Genomic DNA, 15499 nt, shown 5'->3' with positions numbered 1-15499 from the left:
TAAATAGAACATAAAGATGTGGAAGTGGACCAAAGCTTTGGGATAGAAACCATTTAGAATTATAGAGGCATCACTTGATTTTCCTTAACATTTATTTACATGTGGTCTGTTACCAGAAGCTAACGCTATCTGCAGAACCTCTGCAAGGTAATTTTCCACTGAAGTCCTCAAGGGCTGCTGTTGTACTCGGATACATTTGGAGATGCTCTGGAGCCAACACAAAGGCTATGTGTACTTAAGAAACATTACCAGAGAGGAGGAGAAGAGGTGAAAATACTCCTCTCCATTCTTCAGATTATGCTTTCATATCCATAACCACAGGAACACACCAATAACTCCACTGAACCTTCCCAAGGCAGAGATGAAAGGGACTGGAGAGATCATTCAGTCCAACCCTGCATTCCACCAGTGAGGAAGCCGGAACCTACGGGAGTAAAGCCACTGGTGGGATGTCACACAGCTAGAGTGGACGGCCAAGGCTGAAGACCACTGTCTAGAATGTTCTGTCCAGTGTCCTCTGGACTACACACTGCCTGACGAAAGCTTTGCCATAAATAGTCAAATGAATCAGAATAACACTGACTGCATGCTCGCTACACACTGGGTCCCTCAGATGTGTTAAACTATTAATCCTCAGAACTACCCAATATGGCAGAAGCTGCCATTACCCACATGTGACTGACTGGGAGGCTGAGGCACAGACAGGTTCTGCAGTTTGCCCCAGAAAGCTGGTAAAAGGGGGGTGGGATTCAAACCCAAGAGACCCAGAGCCAGGCTGGTAACAAGCACCCAATTTACAAATGGGATAGAATCCAAATGTTTATTTTTAAATTGGCCTTTGTCTTCAGACATTTTCCTAAAGAAACAAGCCTAAAAATTCCCCTCTGGCTGACCTACAATATTTTTCCCACCAGGTAAGGGCTACAAAACTGCTCTGAATTCCAAGCTCTGGGAATTCACCCTAGCGAGTACTTAAGAGAGAAGAATCTCCTCGGTGTGCACAAATGTCTGCGCTGGGCAGAATATGCCCTTCTTACCACATTCTCTGCAGTCCTCCTGCGGCTTCTTCCCAGACCATCACCCTGCCTTTACTGCCGCAATGCCCATGTCCCTCAGCCAACTCCCACTCCCTCACCTCCACTCCAAGAACCCCACACATGCACACTCATTCATACTAATGTGTGGATTGTTGAGATCAATGCTTAAGTTTCCTCAGGTAGAAAAGGAGCTGATTACCTAAAGGAATCTCTGATTTGAAGAACTTCAAAAGAAATACCAAAGTCAAGTGTGGGAGGCCTGCTGATGGAGGGGAAGTTACTGGGAGAGAGGCCAGCACTGCCTGGAGTCTGTCCTCATTGTTTAAAATTATATATATTATACATATATTTATATGTATATTATATATATTTTTATATATATTATATATATATAAAATACTTATATACATATAAGTAGAGCATACTTACTCTGTGCCAGGCAAGTGCTTTATTTGTATCACCTCATTTATTGCTAATATCTTCCTGAAGTGAGTACAATTATCATCCCCATTTTAGAGAATAGAAAACCAAGGCTCAAAGAGGTTAGCCTCACAGCTGTTAGGTAGCAGAGCTGGAATATGAACCGAGGTGGTTGAGCTCTGGAGCCTATGCTCTTAACCACTGAGTGACACTGTCACTCCATAAATGAATATGCATGCATGTACTGTTATTATCTATGCCTGGTAATTATAACTACCACTTACTATGTGTGAGTTATCCTATTTACATGCATTATCTCACTTAATCTTCACTACAACCCTATGATACCTATGATACAAATACTAGTATTATACCCATTTTACAGATGAGGAAACTGTTCAACATATAAGTTCAGAGGTGGATCAGAACTCAGGTAGTCTGACTCTAAAACTTATATCTAAGCCTTTATATGTCTGGTTATACCTTCCTCTACTTCTGAATTCTACAGTATCTAAAGTCCAGTAGGTTGGTATTATTTCATTGTTTTCTGTTTGGTTGTGTTACTCTTTGTTCTTTTCATAATGGCCCCCCCTGGTACCCAGGGTTTGGATGTGGGAAGGGAGGAGGAGGGCATAGGGTTCAAGGCTAACAAGGGTAGTCTATACTACAGCCAAATCCACTAGGCTAGCAAGCTCATTGTGAATGATGGGATGCTATGATTAGCTTTAGGTGAAAGAACACCTGTAAGAACAGTACCTGGTAACTTTGCTAATAACAATAATAAAGACAATTCAAAACAGCGCTCAATGCTAAAGTCATGATGGTTAAGCTTTGGGGAGTATTTAAGTGATTTTCTTTCCTATTATATTCTGAATGAATCTGTATTTCCTGAACATAAGTCAGCTAGAGAGAAGAATGAATCAGGGGTGGGTCAGTGGTGAGGAAAACACTGGGAACAGAAATTAGTTCTAGATAATACACAACATAGGATTATCCCTAAGAGGCTGGTGGAGTTGATTCTCTTCTTCCCTGACAGTTTTCACAATGCCGCCTAAAGCCTGACATCAGGTGCAACAACTCAGGTTAGCTTGACTCGGTCAACTCCAAAAAACTTCTACCACATCTCATCCCCTCCTAAGCATTGGCTGTCAACGTGGCTCCCTCAGAAGGGCACAGTAAGTGACAAACAATGTGGATGAAACTGCTAACCTCAGCCCTCAAAGAGCTTGTCATCAGTTCACCAACTGACCTCACTCTGTCCTTCCAAGTTACCCTTTTGGAATCCAGCCTGGACTTCATAAGATCTCTGAATTTCCTCTCATCTACAAGCAGCACAACTAGATTTCTCTGGAATGCTTGAAAACAGAAATGCCCTTATCACACTTCATCAAAAATACAAGCAAGAGAACCACAAAAGGGGCTGTAAATTAAAAATTCGGCAGAAAAAGCTTTTATTCATTTACTCTTTCATTCACTCAGTGAATCTCAACTGAATGCTTACTGGGTACCAGGCACCTTGTTAGGTGCTGGGAACTTCCAGCAAGGAACAAGATGGATGTTGCATCTCTCCTCTGGGGCTTAGAGTGCACCCTCAAAAGAGGAAAGATTCCCTAAAGGAGTCTCTGTGTTGCAATGTAAAACAATTCCAACCCTGTTAGTTTCATGATGGGAAAACCAAAAGAGCACCTTCACAAGATAAATGTGAGAGATGAATATTATAATAACTTAAAGCCATTAAGTAATTAAATTCTCATAGAACAATTCAGTAGGGTAGGATAAATGTCTTTAGACTTTCCAATGGAATATTCTTGGAATAGAAAGTTGCTCTTTAATAAAAAATTAAGAATATTTAAAAAAAGTAAAAAGCAGGCCAGACACGGTGGCTAATGCCCCTAATACCAGTACTTTGGGAGGCTGAGGCAGGAAGATCGCTTGAGGCCAGGAGTTCAAGACCAGCCTGGGCAACATAGCAAGATTCCATCTTTACAAAAAATTTTTTAAAAACTAGTCAGTTGTGGTGGTGTGCACCTGTAGTCCCAGCTACGATCTTTAGAGCCCAGGAGTTCGGAGGCTGCAGTGAGCTATGACTGCACTTCAGCACTTCAGCCTGGGCAACAGAGCAAGACCCTGTCTCTAAATAAATAAATAGATAGATAGATAGAAAGCCTGGATAACAAACAGAGTAAGATTTTGACTCAAAAAAAAAAAAAAAAAAAAAAAAGATAGATAGATAGATAAATGGCAGCACTTTGCTCTGGGCCTATTTCCTGAGCCCAGGAGAAAGTAATCCTTCTGGGGTCTTTGCTGCTTCAGATGTCACCAGGAAAAGGCTAAAGTCTTAGTCTGCTTTTCTGGGCAAATATACAAGTAGCCTTCTGCCACAAAGAAATGAATAAGTCAAAGCCTGGTGACAGGATGCAGGAAACCTTCAGAAAGGGACTTTCAGAATAAACTCAGTCTAACTCTCAACATCTCTGAATATAATAAGCGATATCGAGTCTACATTGACTATTTTACAAGGACAGCATTGATGCCAATTATTTTTTGTCCTAGTCAAGAGAGCCTGTCATCCTCCTACAGAACAATTATCTATAGGTGCATAATAGTTAAAAGCTCAATTCTTTACCCAATTCAGCATGGGAAAAGTGCTGCTCACACCAATTTGACATCATTCCATTAGATTAGATTAGTTTTTAAATGTGTTATTCTAACAGTTATGTCAACTACCATGTAATTAATATTCCAATTGACTTTACAAAAATTACAAAATCCCCTAGAGAAAATAATTAGTCGTTGGGCATGAATGAGACTTTTCTAAAGCCAATAGGACATAAAACCGAAAGTTCATCTCATAATGGGTGGTATCAAAGCCTTTCCCATACCTCCTTCAATTCTTAGCCAATAGTATATAAAGCTGACATTGGCAAGTTACCCCAAACTTCACTTAACATATTAATGCACTTACTAGTTTAAACTCTTTTGAGGGTAAAATGATTAATGATGAAAGCTTTAGCAATTAAAAAGCTCTTTTCATTTGTAGGAGAGGCAAGATAAACACACAATTAATTGTTTGCTTCTTCCATGTCACCAGCTGAAAATTAGAATACTGGCTTATTTCTTGAGGCTACTTCTTGATTTTATTAAAGAAATGTACATAAGCATACTTATCCTTGTCTACCTCTTTTCTTTCAGGATTATACATATTCTTATAATCTACCTTAAATCCTTTCTAGAGGAAGGTAAGTCATAAATAACTAATAGTCACATAGAACATCGTCTGCTATAACAGAAATAAAAAACATGTTTTCCCTACAGCTCTCAATAATTGGCACTGGCTGCCTAGCCCCAGAACAGAGAGTTGCAAGGATTCTGAGCCAATACACACACAGCCTGAGCAGCAAAGAATGCAATGGTTGATTAGTGATGTCTGCCCTAGAAAGAGCAATAGGTTAAGGACCTATGAACCGTGAGTTTGTCATCTCCACCCTTCGATAAACCATTAAAAATTAGGAAAATGGGCCGGGCGCGGTGGCTCACGCCTGTAATCCTAGCCCTCTGGGAGGCCGAGGCAGGTGGATCGCTCGAGGTCAGGAGTTCAAGACCAGCCTGAGCGAGATCCCATCTCTACTAAAAATAGAAATAAAAAAATTATCTGGACAACTAAAAATATATATAGAAAAAATGAGCCGGGCATGGTGGTGCATGCCTGTAGCCCCAGCTACTCTGGAGGCTGAGGCAGTAGGATCGCTTAAGCCCAGGAGTTTGAGGTTGCTGTGAGCTAGGCTGACGCCACGGCACTCACTCTAGCCCAGGCAACAAAGTGAGACTTTGTCTCAAAAAAAAAAAAAAAAATTAGGAAAATGCATACAGATTCATGAATAAAATATAACAAATTGTTACCACGATGCAGGTAAATGGGAAAAAATGTTTATTCTATAGTTGAAAATCTTAAGCAAAACTGGACTAAAACATCAAGATTTAGAGGAAGGAACACTGAACTAAGTCAGGAAGCCCAAATTCCAGTCTAGCTCAGGAGCTATAAACAGGTCTGTTCGATGGGCCTCAGTCTGCTGAGTAGTAAAATAAGGGGCTAAACTCTCTTAGCTGTTCACTTGTGCTGGTGGCACTAAGGAGCTGAAGAACATAGTTCCTTTATAGGAGCTTAACCTCACCAGGCCAGGGACACGGCCACAACCTCTGTATCTCTTCATGTTGCTCATATGGGATTTATAATCTGTGATAAATTTATACATATACTTTTAATCTATAGCATCTCCAGGGGAAGAAGTTCCATATACATATTTCTTTTCCTTCATTTAGCCTCTTTTCCACCTTGGGGCAAGGATGGAGGTCAGGGGCAGGAATTTTTAATAGCTGAACAATTAAATTCAATGAATAATTAAACTTCCTTCATTCAAAAGTTACATGTCATCACTTCAGTGTAAATCAAGTCACTCCCATGGAGAGCCCCAGTCACTCACAGTCTTAGGATCAGCCTCAATCTTCCCACCAATGAAAAGTCCTCATCACTATAGCCTATTTCTAGAACAACTTTACCCACGGAATACATTGGCATGGCTTCCTTGTCTAGACACCAAAAAGCAAGACTTTCCACAAGGAGTCCAACCAGAAATTAAGTCACACCATGCACTACTGAGCAGATCCTATCTAATCACCAGGTAAACTCAGGTTTAGAGAGCCAAGAGTACCCCTAGGGAAACAAGGAAGCTTAAATAAGACAGCCTGAGAGGGTAGTGCTGTCTGTGTAGGGCTGGGACAGTCCCATGTCTGGCCTTGCAACTGCAACAAATATCTGTAATTTTTTCATATCTTCCCTGCATCCCCTTTTTGGGAACAGCTTCTCTCCAACTCCAAGGAGTCCCCCCTTCCTGTGTTTCAGGTGATCCAAACTGAGAATCTGACCCATGGACTCAATGAACTGTCTCAGAGAACACCTACCAGGCAGGGCCAGAATCCTTTTTCAGGGCCCGACATGGACACTAGGAGATCAGCAGGTATGTGAACTATGCACACCTATAACTGCTGAGCCATCTTTTCTACCACTCAGAGAGCATCAGGCCAGCAAAGGAAAGCAGGCCTAGAGGGGGTAAGGGAGTGACAAACTTCAGCCACACCACCAGAGCACCCTGAGCTTCATGAGCTCAGCCTCATTACAAGAAACCCCCTGAACATTTTAGTTCCTTAAACCAATGCAGTCCCCCATGCTTTTTTTTTTTTTTTTTTGGCTAAATCTAGACCAAATTGGGTTTCTTTCAGTGGCAACCCAGAGTTTGGGAGAAAGGCTAAATGTATGCACTCAAGGTTCAAGTTCTTTCTTTAGTATCCCATGATAAATCACCTTCTCTCTGAATTTCAGACTCATCTTTCAGGGTTCCACTTAAAACCAAAGAATACTAAAATACCACCCCCGCCCCACAGAAATTTAAAAAAAAAAGTTCCTCACACCAGAAAAACTGTCAAGGCTCATCTGTCATCCAAGACCTAGGAGAAAAGGCCACAGAAAAGAAGAAAACAACAATAGATAACTGGAGGGGGCAGAGCCCTGTATACAGTTATGTGGCCAGTAACTGTACGAACAATTATCTCCGAGATAGCATAGTATAATGAAAAAAGCTTCCAAAATTGTCCCTGAAGTATATTCTAGTTCCCTAGCAACATTTTAAAAAAATATACATATATATACATATATATATACATACACACACACATACACACACACACAACACCACACAGCACCCAAACAAAAGAAACTCTTTGGTAAACAAACTTTCCAGACTTGTAAGCCTAATTGTTCCTACTATTTTTAGATTACAGTTTAGTTTTCCTTTTACAGCTGCCCTAGGGTCTATGCCTTGGGCCTGTCTGCTGAAGGAAACCATGAACATCAAATTCTATGGAGGTTAAGAACCTCCCTTAGATGGCGTCTAAAGTAATTAGAGAGTAATCTAACAAAACAGTATTCTAGTGATACTCTTCCATTAGTGACAGGGGAAAAGATAATACAAGAACAATGTGAATGGCTAAACATTCAGACCACCAGTCCTTAACCTTCTGGGGGTTATGGACTCCTCTGAGAATCTGATGAAAGCCAGGAAGCCTTCCCCAGACAAAAACGCACATACCATACATATTGCATATAATTTCAAGGGGTTCATAAAAGTTGCTCTCTACCCCCAGTCTCCAAGTTAAATACATCTGACTTAGAATTTTTTTAATTACCTGAGCATCATTATTAATCCCCAAAGACTTCAAAGGACTAAAAAACAGCTTGTAGGAAAATTCTAAAATTTCCAACTCAAAAACCCCATGCTGAATCAAGAACAAAAAAGAAATAAAAACTTACCCTCACTTTCTGCATTTATGGAACATAAGAAAACTTGGCGTTTCATAGATTATCTCCATTTATGACATTTCCCTTACCTTATTTGACCATTTGTACGCTTGAAGGAGTTGACTATAGAGGGGAGTTTTGTCCTGCACAGGATCCAGGCTTAACAGCCCACTGTTATGGAGAGGATGGTTCTCAGATGGCTTGCCTACCAAATTGCTCAGACGCTCCAGCTCACTGAAAAATAAATAGATAAAGCAAATAAACCTGAGTCCACTTAACCCCCATGGTGAAGCCAGCCACAATGGTCAAACTATCCATCCGAAGTCCCTTAAGCAGAAATACTTTTTGAAAGGTAAAAAAGATTAGGGACGTTAAAAAAACACACACACACAAAAATAAAACCTTAAGGGAAGCTTATCTTAATTTAAAACAGAGCTCCGCGGTACCACTACAAAGGAGGAAAAAAGTTAAGGGCACTACCATCAAGAAGACTCCTTAAATAAGAATTTAACAACTCGAATCAGGTGGAGTGAGGGAACTTTCTGGAATTTTGAACTGTAGTGTAATACTGCCTCTCACCAAGGGTTTTCAGACCCACATGCAGATCATTACATTTGGCAAAACAGCAAGTACCTGAATAAATGATGACTATTTATCATTCACATAGGGATAGATTTGTACATGATGCTTCACAGATGGTAAAACTTAACAAAACAAAGAGATAAAATAAACAAATGGAATGGGAAGACACAACCGAGGGGGCTGTGTCAAACAAACACACTTCAGTCTAGCAGGAAAACCCTGGAGAAGCTTGGGAAAGTGAGCCAACAACAAAAACACATTCCAGGAGAACGTTCTGAGAGGCCAGTCCTAAACTGCCGACAAAAGACTCTCTAGGAACAGCTTCTCATGCCACATTCATTTTGGAATCTTCAGCCACCTCTTCTTGGCACTTCTGTACAAAGATTTAAGAAGGCAAAGGAGTAATGTCAAGATTCTTGAAGTTTCTAAAATAGTGAAGAGTTACAACATCCTGAACATTACAAAGGGAAGCAAATTAGAGAGGAAATGGAAGTGAGGAAAGAACCACCAGTGCCTTCCCTCAAATAGGGAAAGTATTAACTGGTGCTTGGCGCTGTGCCAGAGAACAGCAAGTGGATGTGGGAGTTGAGGGGTGTGTGATTTATGGCAACTACTAGGGGAAAAACAAAAAGGCACCCACGGTTTGGCCACCACTTCCTCCTCCATCCTACCTCCTCTTTCCATCTGGTTACTAAGGAGACCGAGTTAAAAAAAAAAAAAAGAAAAAGAAAATCAAATGAGTCCAGAAATCATAGGATGACTAGCTCACCAAATGCCTTCCTCTGCTAAGGTCAGTTCTGAGAAGTAAAAGGCAAAAATCCTGAAATTCTAACATTCCTGGGAAGGAAGGGGAAGGCAAGTTCAGGACCTAAGCAATCAAGAAGTGCCTACTATGTGCCTGGCGTTTTACAAACATCCTCTCATTTACTTCTTACAACACAAAGTATAAGCAAAGAAGGCAAGGTAACTTGCAAGAAAGAGAAGGAAATGTACAATCCTTAACCCTAAAGGACCACAAATTAAGAATGTGGGCTGGGGGGTTAAGCATAGGTGTTTAAACTGTTTAAGAGAATAGAGATTAGGTCTCTGTTGGGGAAGGAACTGAACAGGAGCAGTGAGAGCAGGAGTGCGGAGGCCGATCAGGTGGCTTTGGAGAGGGTAGGGGAAGAGGGAAAAATAGATCAAGGCCTGTTTTGTCGTGCGTGTGGGTGGGGGGGCGTGGAACTGTAACTAAACTGATCGGGTGCACTTATTTGGGTTTAGGGCAGCGCTGATAAGCTCCTGCTTGGACTACAGGCACATTCTGATCAGACATGATGGGGCACAGAGTGCTTACAGGTGAGGAACCTGACCAGCTCAGAGGAGAAGTGGAAGTTCATGGGAAGAGCCCCCTCATCAAGAATGGGACGACCACACGGCGGGTCGAGGACGGCGGGAGACCGCCAAGGCTAGGAGGCCAAGAGACAGGGAGACGAGAAAGCGGGGATGGGGATGAGGTGTCCCTGAGGGGCAGGCAGAAGCTTGGAGAGGACGGAAAGAGAACGGGGAGCAAGGAACAGCTCCCGAAGGGGAAGACTCGAGCGGGATCGGGCAGGGTCGGAGCGGGGCAGGTCCACGACCCCGGCCCCTGCAGCCGGTACCTACTTGAGGTCCCGGTTGACCGAATGCAAGTTGTCCTGGAAGTGCGCAATGAAGGCCTTCTCCCGGCCCTCCAGCGTCTCCTTGTTCCGCATGCCATCCTTCAGGCAGTCGAACACCCTGCTCACGCTGGAGCGTAGCGCCTGGATGGCACTGATGGCCTGGGCAAAGGCCTCCAGGTTCACTCCGACACTTAACACGTCCGCCATGTTGCCGCTGCCACCGCGAGCTCTCCACAGCCGGCTTTGAGAGCAAAAAGCCGCGCTCTCTGATGACGTGTACCCCGAAGGCCTCTGGGAAATGTAGTTTACGCAGGGCGGGGCTGCCCGGCTAGCTTGTGTGGGCACGTCTGAAGAAGGGCATCCAGTACAATCAACACATTGTTGCCAACAAGAAATGTTTGTTTATTCCTGTGGCATAAAAATCCATGCTTCAGGACTGGACAAACTCTTGGAAAGCGTTTTCTGCATCCTGCTGGTTGTGGAAGCGTTTTCCCTGCAGAAAGTTGTCCAGATGCATGATGAAGTGGTAGTCGGTTGGGGAGAGATCAGGTGAATATGACAGATGAGGCAAAACTTCGTAGCCCAATTTGTTCAACTTTTGAAGCGTTGGTTGTGGGAGGTGCAGTCGGGCTTTGTCCTGGAGAAGAATTGGGCCCTTTCTCTTGCCCAATGGCCGGCTGCAGGCATTGCAGTTTTTGGTGCAGGTCATCGATTTGCTGAGCATACTTCTCAGATGTAATGGTTTCCCAGGGATTCAGAAAGCTGTAGTGGAACAGTCTGGCAGCAGACCACCAAACAGTGGCCATGATCATGACCTTTTTTCGGTGCAAGTTTGGCTTTGGGAAGTGCTTTGGGGCCTCTCCTTGGTCCAACCACTGAACTGGTCATCATTGGTTGTCCTATGAAATCCACTTTTTGTTAGATGTCACAATCCAATCAAGAAATGGTTCGTTGTTGTTGAGTACAGTAAGAGAAGACAATACTTCAAAATGACAATTTTTTTGATTTGATTTTCGGTCACCTCATGAAGCACCCACTCATCGAGCTTTTTCACCTTTCCAATTTGCTTCAAATGCTGAACAACTGTAGAATGGTCCACGTTGAGTTCTTCAGCAACTTCTCCTGTACTTGTAAGAGGATCAGGTTCAATGATTGTGCTCAATTGGTCGTTATCAACTTCCAATGACCAGCCACTGTGCTCCTCATCTTCAAGGTTCTCCTCTCCTTTGCAAAACTTCTTGAACCACCACTACACTCTATGTTCGTTAGCAGTTCCTGGGCCAAATGCATTGTTGATGTTTTGAGTTGTCTCTGCTGCTTTATGACCAATTTTGAACTCAAATAAGAAAATCGCTTGAATTTGGTTTTTGTCTAAAATCAGTTCCATAGTCTAAAACACACATAAAATAAACAGTAAGTAATAAGTCATTAGCAAAAAACATAAAGCAAGAAATGCACATTAAAATGATGTTAACATAGCCATATTTGTTTAAGAATGTATTCCATTATCAAAGGGCAAATTTCAACAATGCTAAAACTGCAGTTACTTTTGCACCAACCTGATAGAATGGCGACTGCCACGGGCTGGTTTTCAGGGAAGTCCACACCTCTGAAGAGAACAAACATAGCAAAGAGGTTGTAGAAGGAAAAGAAGGTTTGGGATTTAAACAAAACCAACAAAATACTGGACAAATATGGCTTAATAGAAGTTCTGAGACATCTCCTTTGTCTCTATGTCCTGTCCACTATGGACAGGTTTCTGAAGGTTTATTATCTTCATTACGGAAGGGAACCTACCCAAGTCCTCATGGTTTTTCCTGGAGGGAGCCAGGTGTGCTTAGCTTGGAGCAGACAAGATGAGAGCAGGAGGTGGCTCATGATGGTGACCTTCAACTTACCTTATGCCAACCTGGGAGAAGAGTCCTTCTGGGTTATCGAGTGGTAATAACAAGAACCAGTTGCAGGGAAGCTGTAGGGAAGAAAATTTTATCCTAATATTGCAAAGGACTTTAATGGGTACAGACTTGGAAAAGTTTTGTGGATAGATGGTGGTGATGGTTACACAACAATGTGAATGTACTTAATGCCGCACAGGTCTGGAAACTTAAAAATGATTAAAATGGTAAATTTTATGTTATATTTATTTTACCACAATTTTTTAAAAAAATTAAGTAATGTAAAAATAAGGGAAGGTGGATAGTCACTTAATACTGACAACAATAGAGAAATCTGGCAAACACCAGCTTAACCAAGAAGTCAAGGTAAACATCACCAGTGATGGGACACAGTTGTGCCTCCTGATACAATCCACTAGAGAGAATACAACATGACTTCTGCGATATTCCTGCCAAAAACACATAACCTGAATCTAATCAGGATATCAGTCAGACTCAAACTGAAAGACATATGACAAAATAACTGGCCCATACTTTTTTAAAAAACTGTGTTGTGACAGACAAAAAAGGCTGAGGAACTATTCCAGATTAAGGGATACTAAAGAGATGTGACAACCAAAGGCACTGTGTGATCTGAGATTGTCTTTTGCTGACTTGATTGGGACAGTTGGTGAAATGTTGAGTGAGGTCTGTGGATTAGTTAATAGTATTTTATCAGTGATAATTTCATGATCTTGTTTATTGTATTGTGGTTTAAGATGTCCTTGCTTTGGAGAAATATACCCTGAAGGGAGAAAAGAGCATCATAATGTCTGCGTGAAAAAGCAAATAATACGGATAGGTTTCTTTAGAGAGAGACGGATGAAGCAAATGTGGCAAAATGTTACCAGTCACGGAATCTGGGCGGAGAGTGTGCAGGAATTCTTTGTACTATTCTTGCAACTGTAAGTTTGAAATTATGTCAAAATAAATTGTTTTAAAGCAGTCATTCATAAGGGGCAGGGAAAGTATCAACACAGTGTATATGGTGAGAAAAAAATCAGTAATGCCAGGCTGCGCTGACGAGGACTTTGAATTGTGCAGTTCACCTCAGTCCTACTTCCTTAATAATTCCCCACTCCCCCGTCTGACTGCACTACCTTAATTCAACTCCTCTAGTTCTGCAAACGTAAAGATAAATTCTGCTCAAAATCTGCGCTCTATGAAAAATGACCTGTGGGGTACAATGTACACTAGTCGGGTGATTGGATACACCCAAAGCCCAGACCCCCCCACTACACAATATATACATATTAATAGAACACAATCCCACTTGTACCCCCTAAATCCATTAAAATAAAACTTGAAAACCGGGCCCTGACAAACAACTCTTAAACACTATTTAAATTAATAAATCATCTTGCGTAAGAAAGCTGTTTTGTTATCTTGAGTTTATATAGTTGCTTGCATTTCCTGACATCTACCTCACTTTTACCATGTTGCCATTTATAGCTTTTCTTAAGGGGAGGGGTGAGGATAACAGGAAACTTCTAGCTGTGGAACTTTTAACAAGTTATTGAACCTCCCTGAACTTGTTTCCTTATCTGTAAAACAGGACCAGGAATCCTACCTACTTTCATGAAATATCTGTGAGGTTTAATAACACCTTACAGGTAAAGCTTTTGAAATAATGCTTGGTATGTAATCACCACTCAGAAAATCACAGCTGTGAGAAGGTGTCTGTGACTTGTGCTTCTGTCCGCACTGAGGATTCTTTACACAGAATCAAGCAGGGATTAGCACTGGGTCTATCCGTTCAAATATCTGTAATGACAGGACTCTGTTGCTAATAGCTTGCCAATGAACTGTATCCTATAATTCATGATTTTTGGTGGCCTTTTTTTTTTTTATCGCTTTTGGAACATATGAGTCTTTTAAAGTTTTTTGCAGAAAATATTTTTTAATCTAACAAAGTGAAGGAAGTAAAAGTAGAGGAAATATCTGTCTTCATTGGTTTAGGTTTTGGTTTGTCCATTGTTCCTAGGGAAAGACTAGAGACAGCAAATTCTGTGATCCTGTTTATGCCCCTTCTGGGGGTCCTTAAAGGATTAGAACATGTGACCCATGTTGTGTACCTTGTCCCCAGGGGAAAAATATATCAGTCTATTTCTGCCCTGAACCATATGTACTCATAAACACAAGATTTTACATACAATTTCAGGGGGTTCATAGCCCCCCTAAAGCCCAAACAGGGACCTCTGGATAGGATCATGCTTGACCACAAACATCATCAGGGCTCCAGTGCCTGGGGCTCAATCGATGCACGCTGTAAGTTTGTGGAAGCAGTGAGTTCGTGAATTATGTCATATCTGCTTTCTTGGATCCTCTCTCCAAATTATTCTATCTCTTTGTATATTCAGATCTCATCTCTCCCTCATGCTCAGTTCCTCTCCCCTTCCCTCCTCCCCTCCCCCACACAAGGAGATTTTCCTTTGTCTCATTCTCTGATTCAGTGGTTTAGACTCTGATTGGCCCAATAAAGTACAAATAGACTTTGCTCCCCCAACCATTAGTTTTCAGGATTTCTCTGTGGCTCCCCTCTTCTGGGAAACTCAGAAATTGATCAGTGGAAACACACATTTCCCCTGAACCTAGTAAGGAGTCTTTTATCACGTCAACAGAAAACTTTTCATTTTGGAAAGGAATGGACAGAGTTTCTCTAAGGTATTGTAAATTCTTGAGAATGTTGGCACTTATATGCCTGCATCTGTGTGTGTTTGTGGGATATAAATTACTTTAAAGGACTTCATTTCAAGCAATATCAGATTTTAATTATTATGATCTTATGTTTGGGTAAAAGGCATCACCCTGCTGCTAATATCTTCCAAAATGAACAAGCCATTAGCTTGGTGCTATCAGCTCAGGAGTATTAGAATGAGCAATCAGAATTAAAGTTGTCAGTATTTAATTAAAATATGCTGCAACTCCCATCATATTCATAGAGCATGTGGTTTAAGCATTCAGACTGAGAAAGCACCCTCATCAATTAATAATTATTAAAGATTCACTGGACGCAGAACAATGCATTGGGTGGTTGGGCAGAATGTCACCAGACAGATTTAAAACCAAATCTTCCTCAGATAAACCACAACGTAACTGAGCCACCTGTCGTAATCAGCATGGTATAATGCTTAAGACCTTGCAGGTTGCTCTGAGGATTAAATTAAGGCAGCATTCAGTTCCGGGGACATAGTCGGCATTCATGTTAGTCATTTGACAAATACATATTGAATGTGCCCGACATTTTGCTGAACAGCTGGGGAGCCCATGGTACAGCCAGGCCCAGTCTAGTCCAATAAATATGACTGAAAGTATCTGAAGGGGCTTATTTGTTCCTCCGTTGTTTACCTGGTTAAGAGTCAGAGCATCAATCATTTTTAAATTGCTTAGAATCGGGTTTATTATAGTTAATCTAAAACAAGTGTGGTAAATAATCCTCTTTTTGTCTCTTCTGAATCTTTTCCTCCTATTTCCTGCCTGTCAAGATTTTGACATGATCTGATGCTGATGCCAAGATGATCACCATGAGGACAA

The 15499-nt window shown here is 41.5% G+C and overlaps 1 protein-coding gene across 2 annotated transcripts in view; it reads right to left on the bottom strand.

Moving 5' to 3' along the window:
- Positions 1 to 10276, bottom strand: part of MED27 (mediator complex subunit 27) — a 195851-nt gene extending 185575 nt beyond the window's left edge. The window contains exons 1-2 of one of the 2 annotated variants that reach the window (XM_045563699.1): positions 10036 to 10276; positions 7899 to 8043 (exon numbers count right to left, since the gene is read on the bottom strand). In XM_045563699.1, the coding sequence (XP_045419655.1) occupies positions 7899 to 8043; positions 10036 to 10238 (348 nt within the window). In that variant the 5' untranslated portion in view covers positions 10239 to 10276. The remainder of the gene's footprint in view (positions 1 to 7898; positions 8044 to 10035) is intronic. The other variant, XM_045563701.1, reaches the window with a different exon arrangement.
- Between the last annotated feature and the right edge of the window lie 5223 nt (positions 10277 to 15499).

This window comes from Lemur catta, chromosome 10 (genome assembly GCF_020740605.2).
Source record: "Lemur catta isolate mLemCat1 chromosome 10, mLemCat1.pri, whole genome shotgun sequence".
Taxonomy (NCBI): domain Eukaryota; kingdom Metazoa; phylum Chordata; class Mammalia; order Primates; family Lemuridae; genus Lemur; species Lemur catta.
The sequence above is the reverse complement of the archived record's forward strand: the minus strand, read 5'-3'. Positions and strand labels throughout refer to the sequence as shown.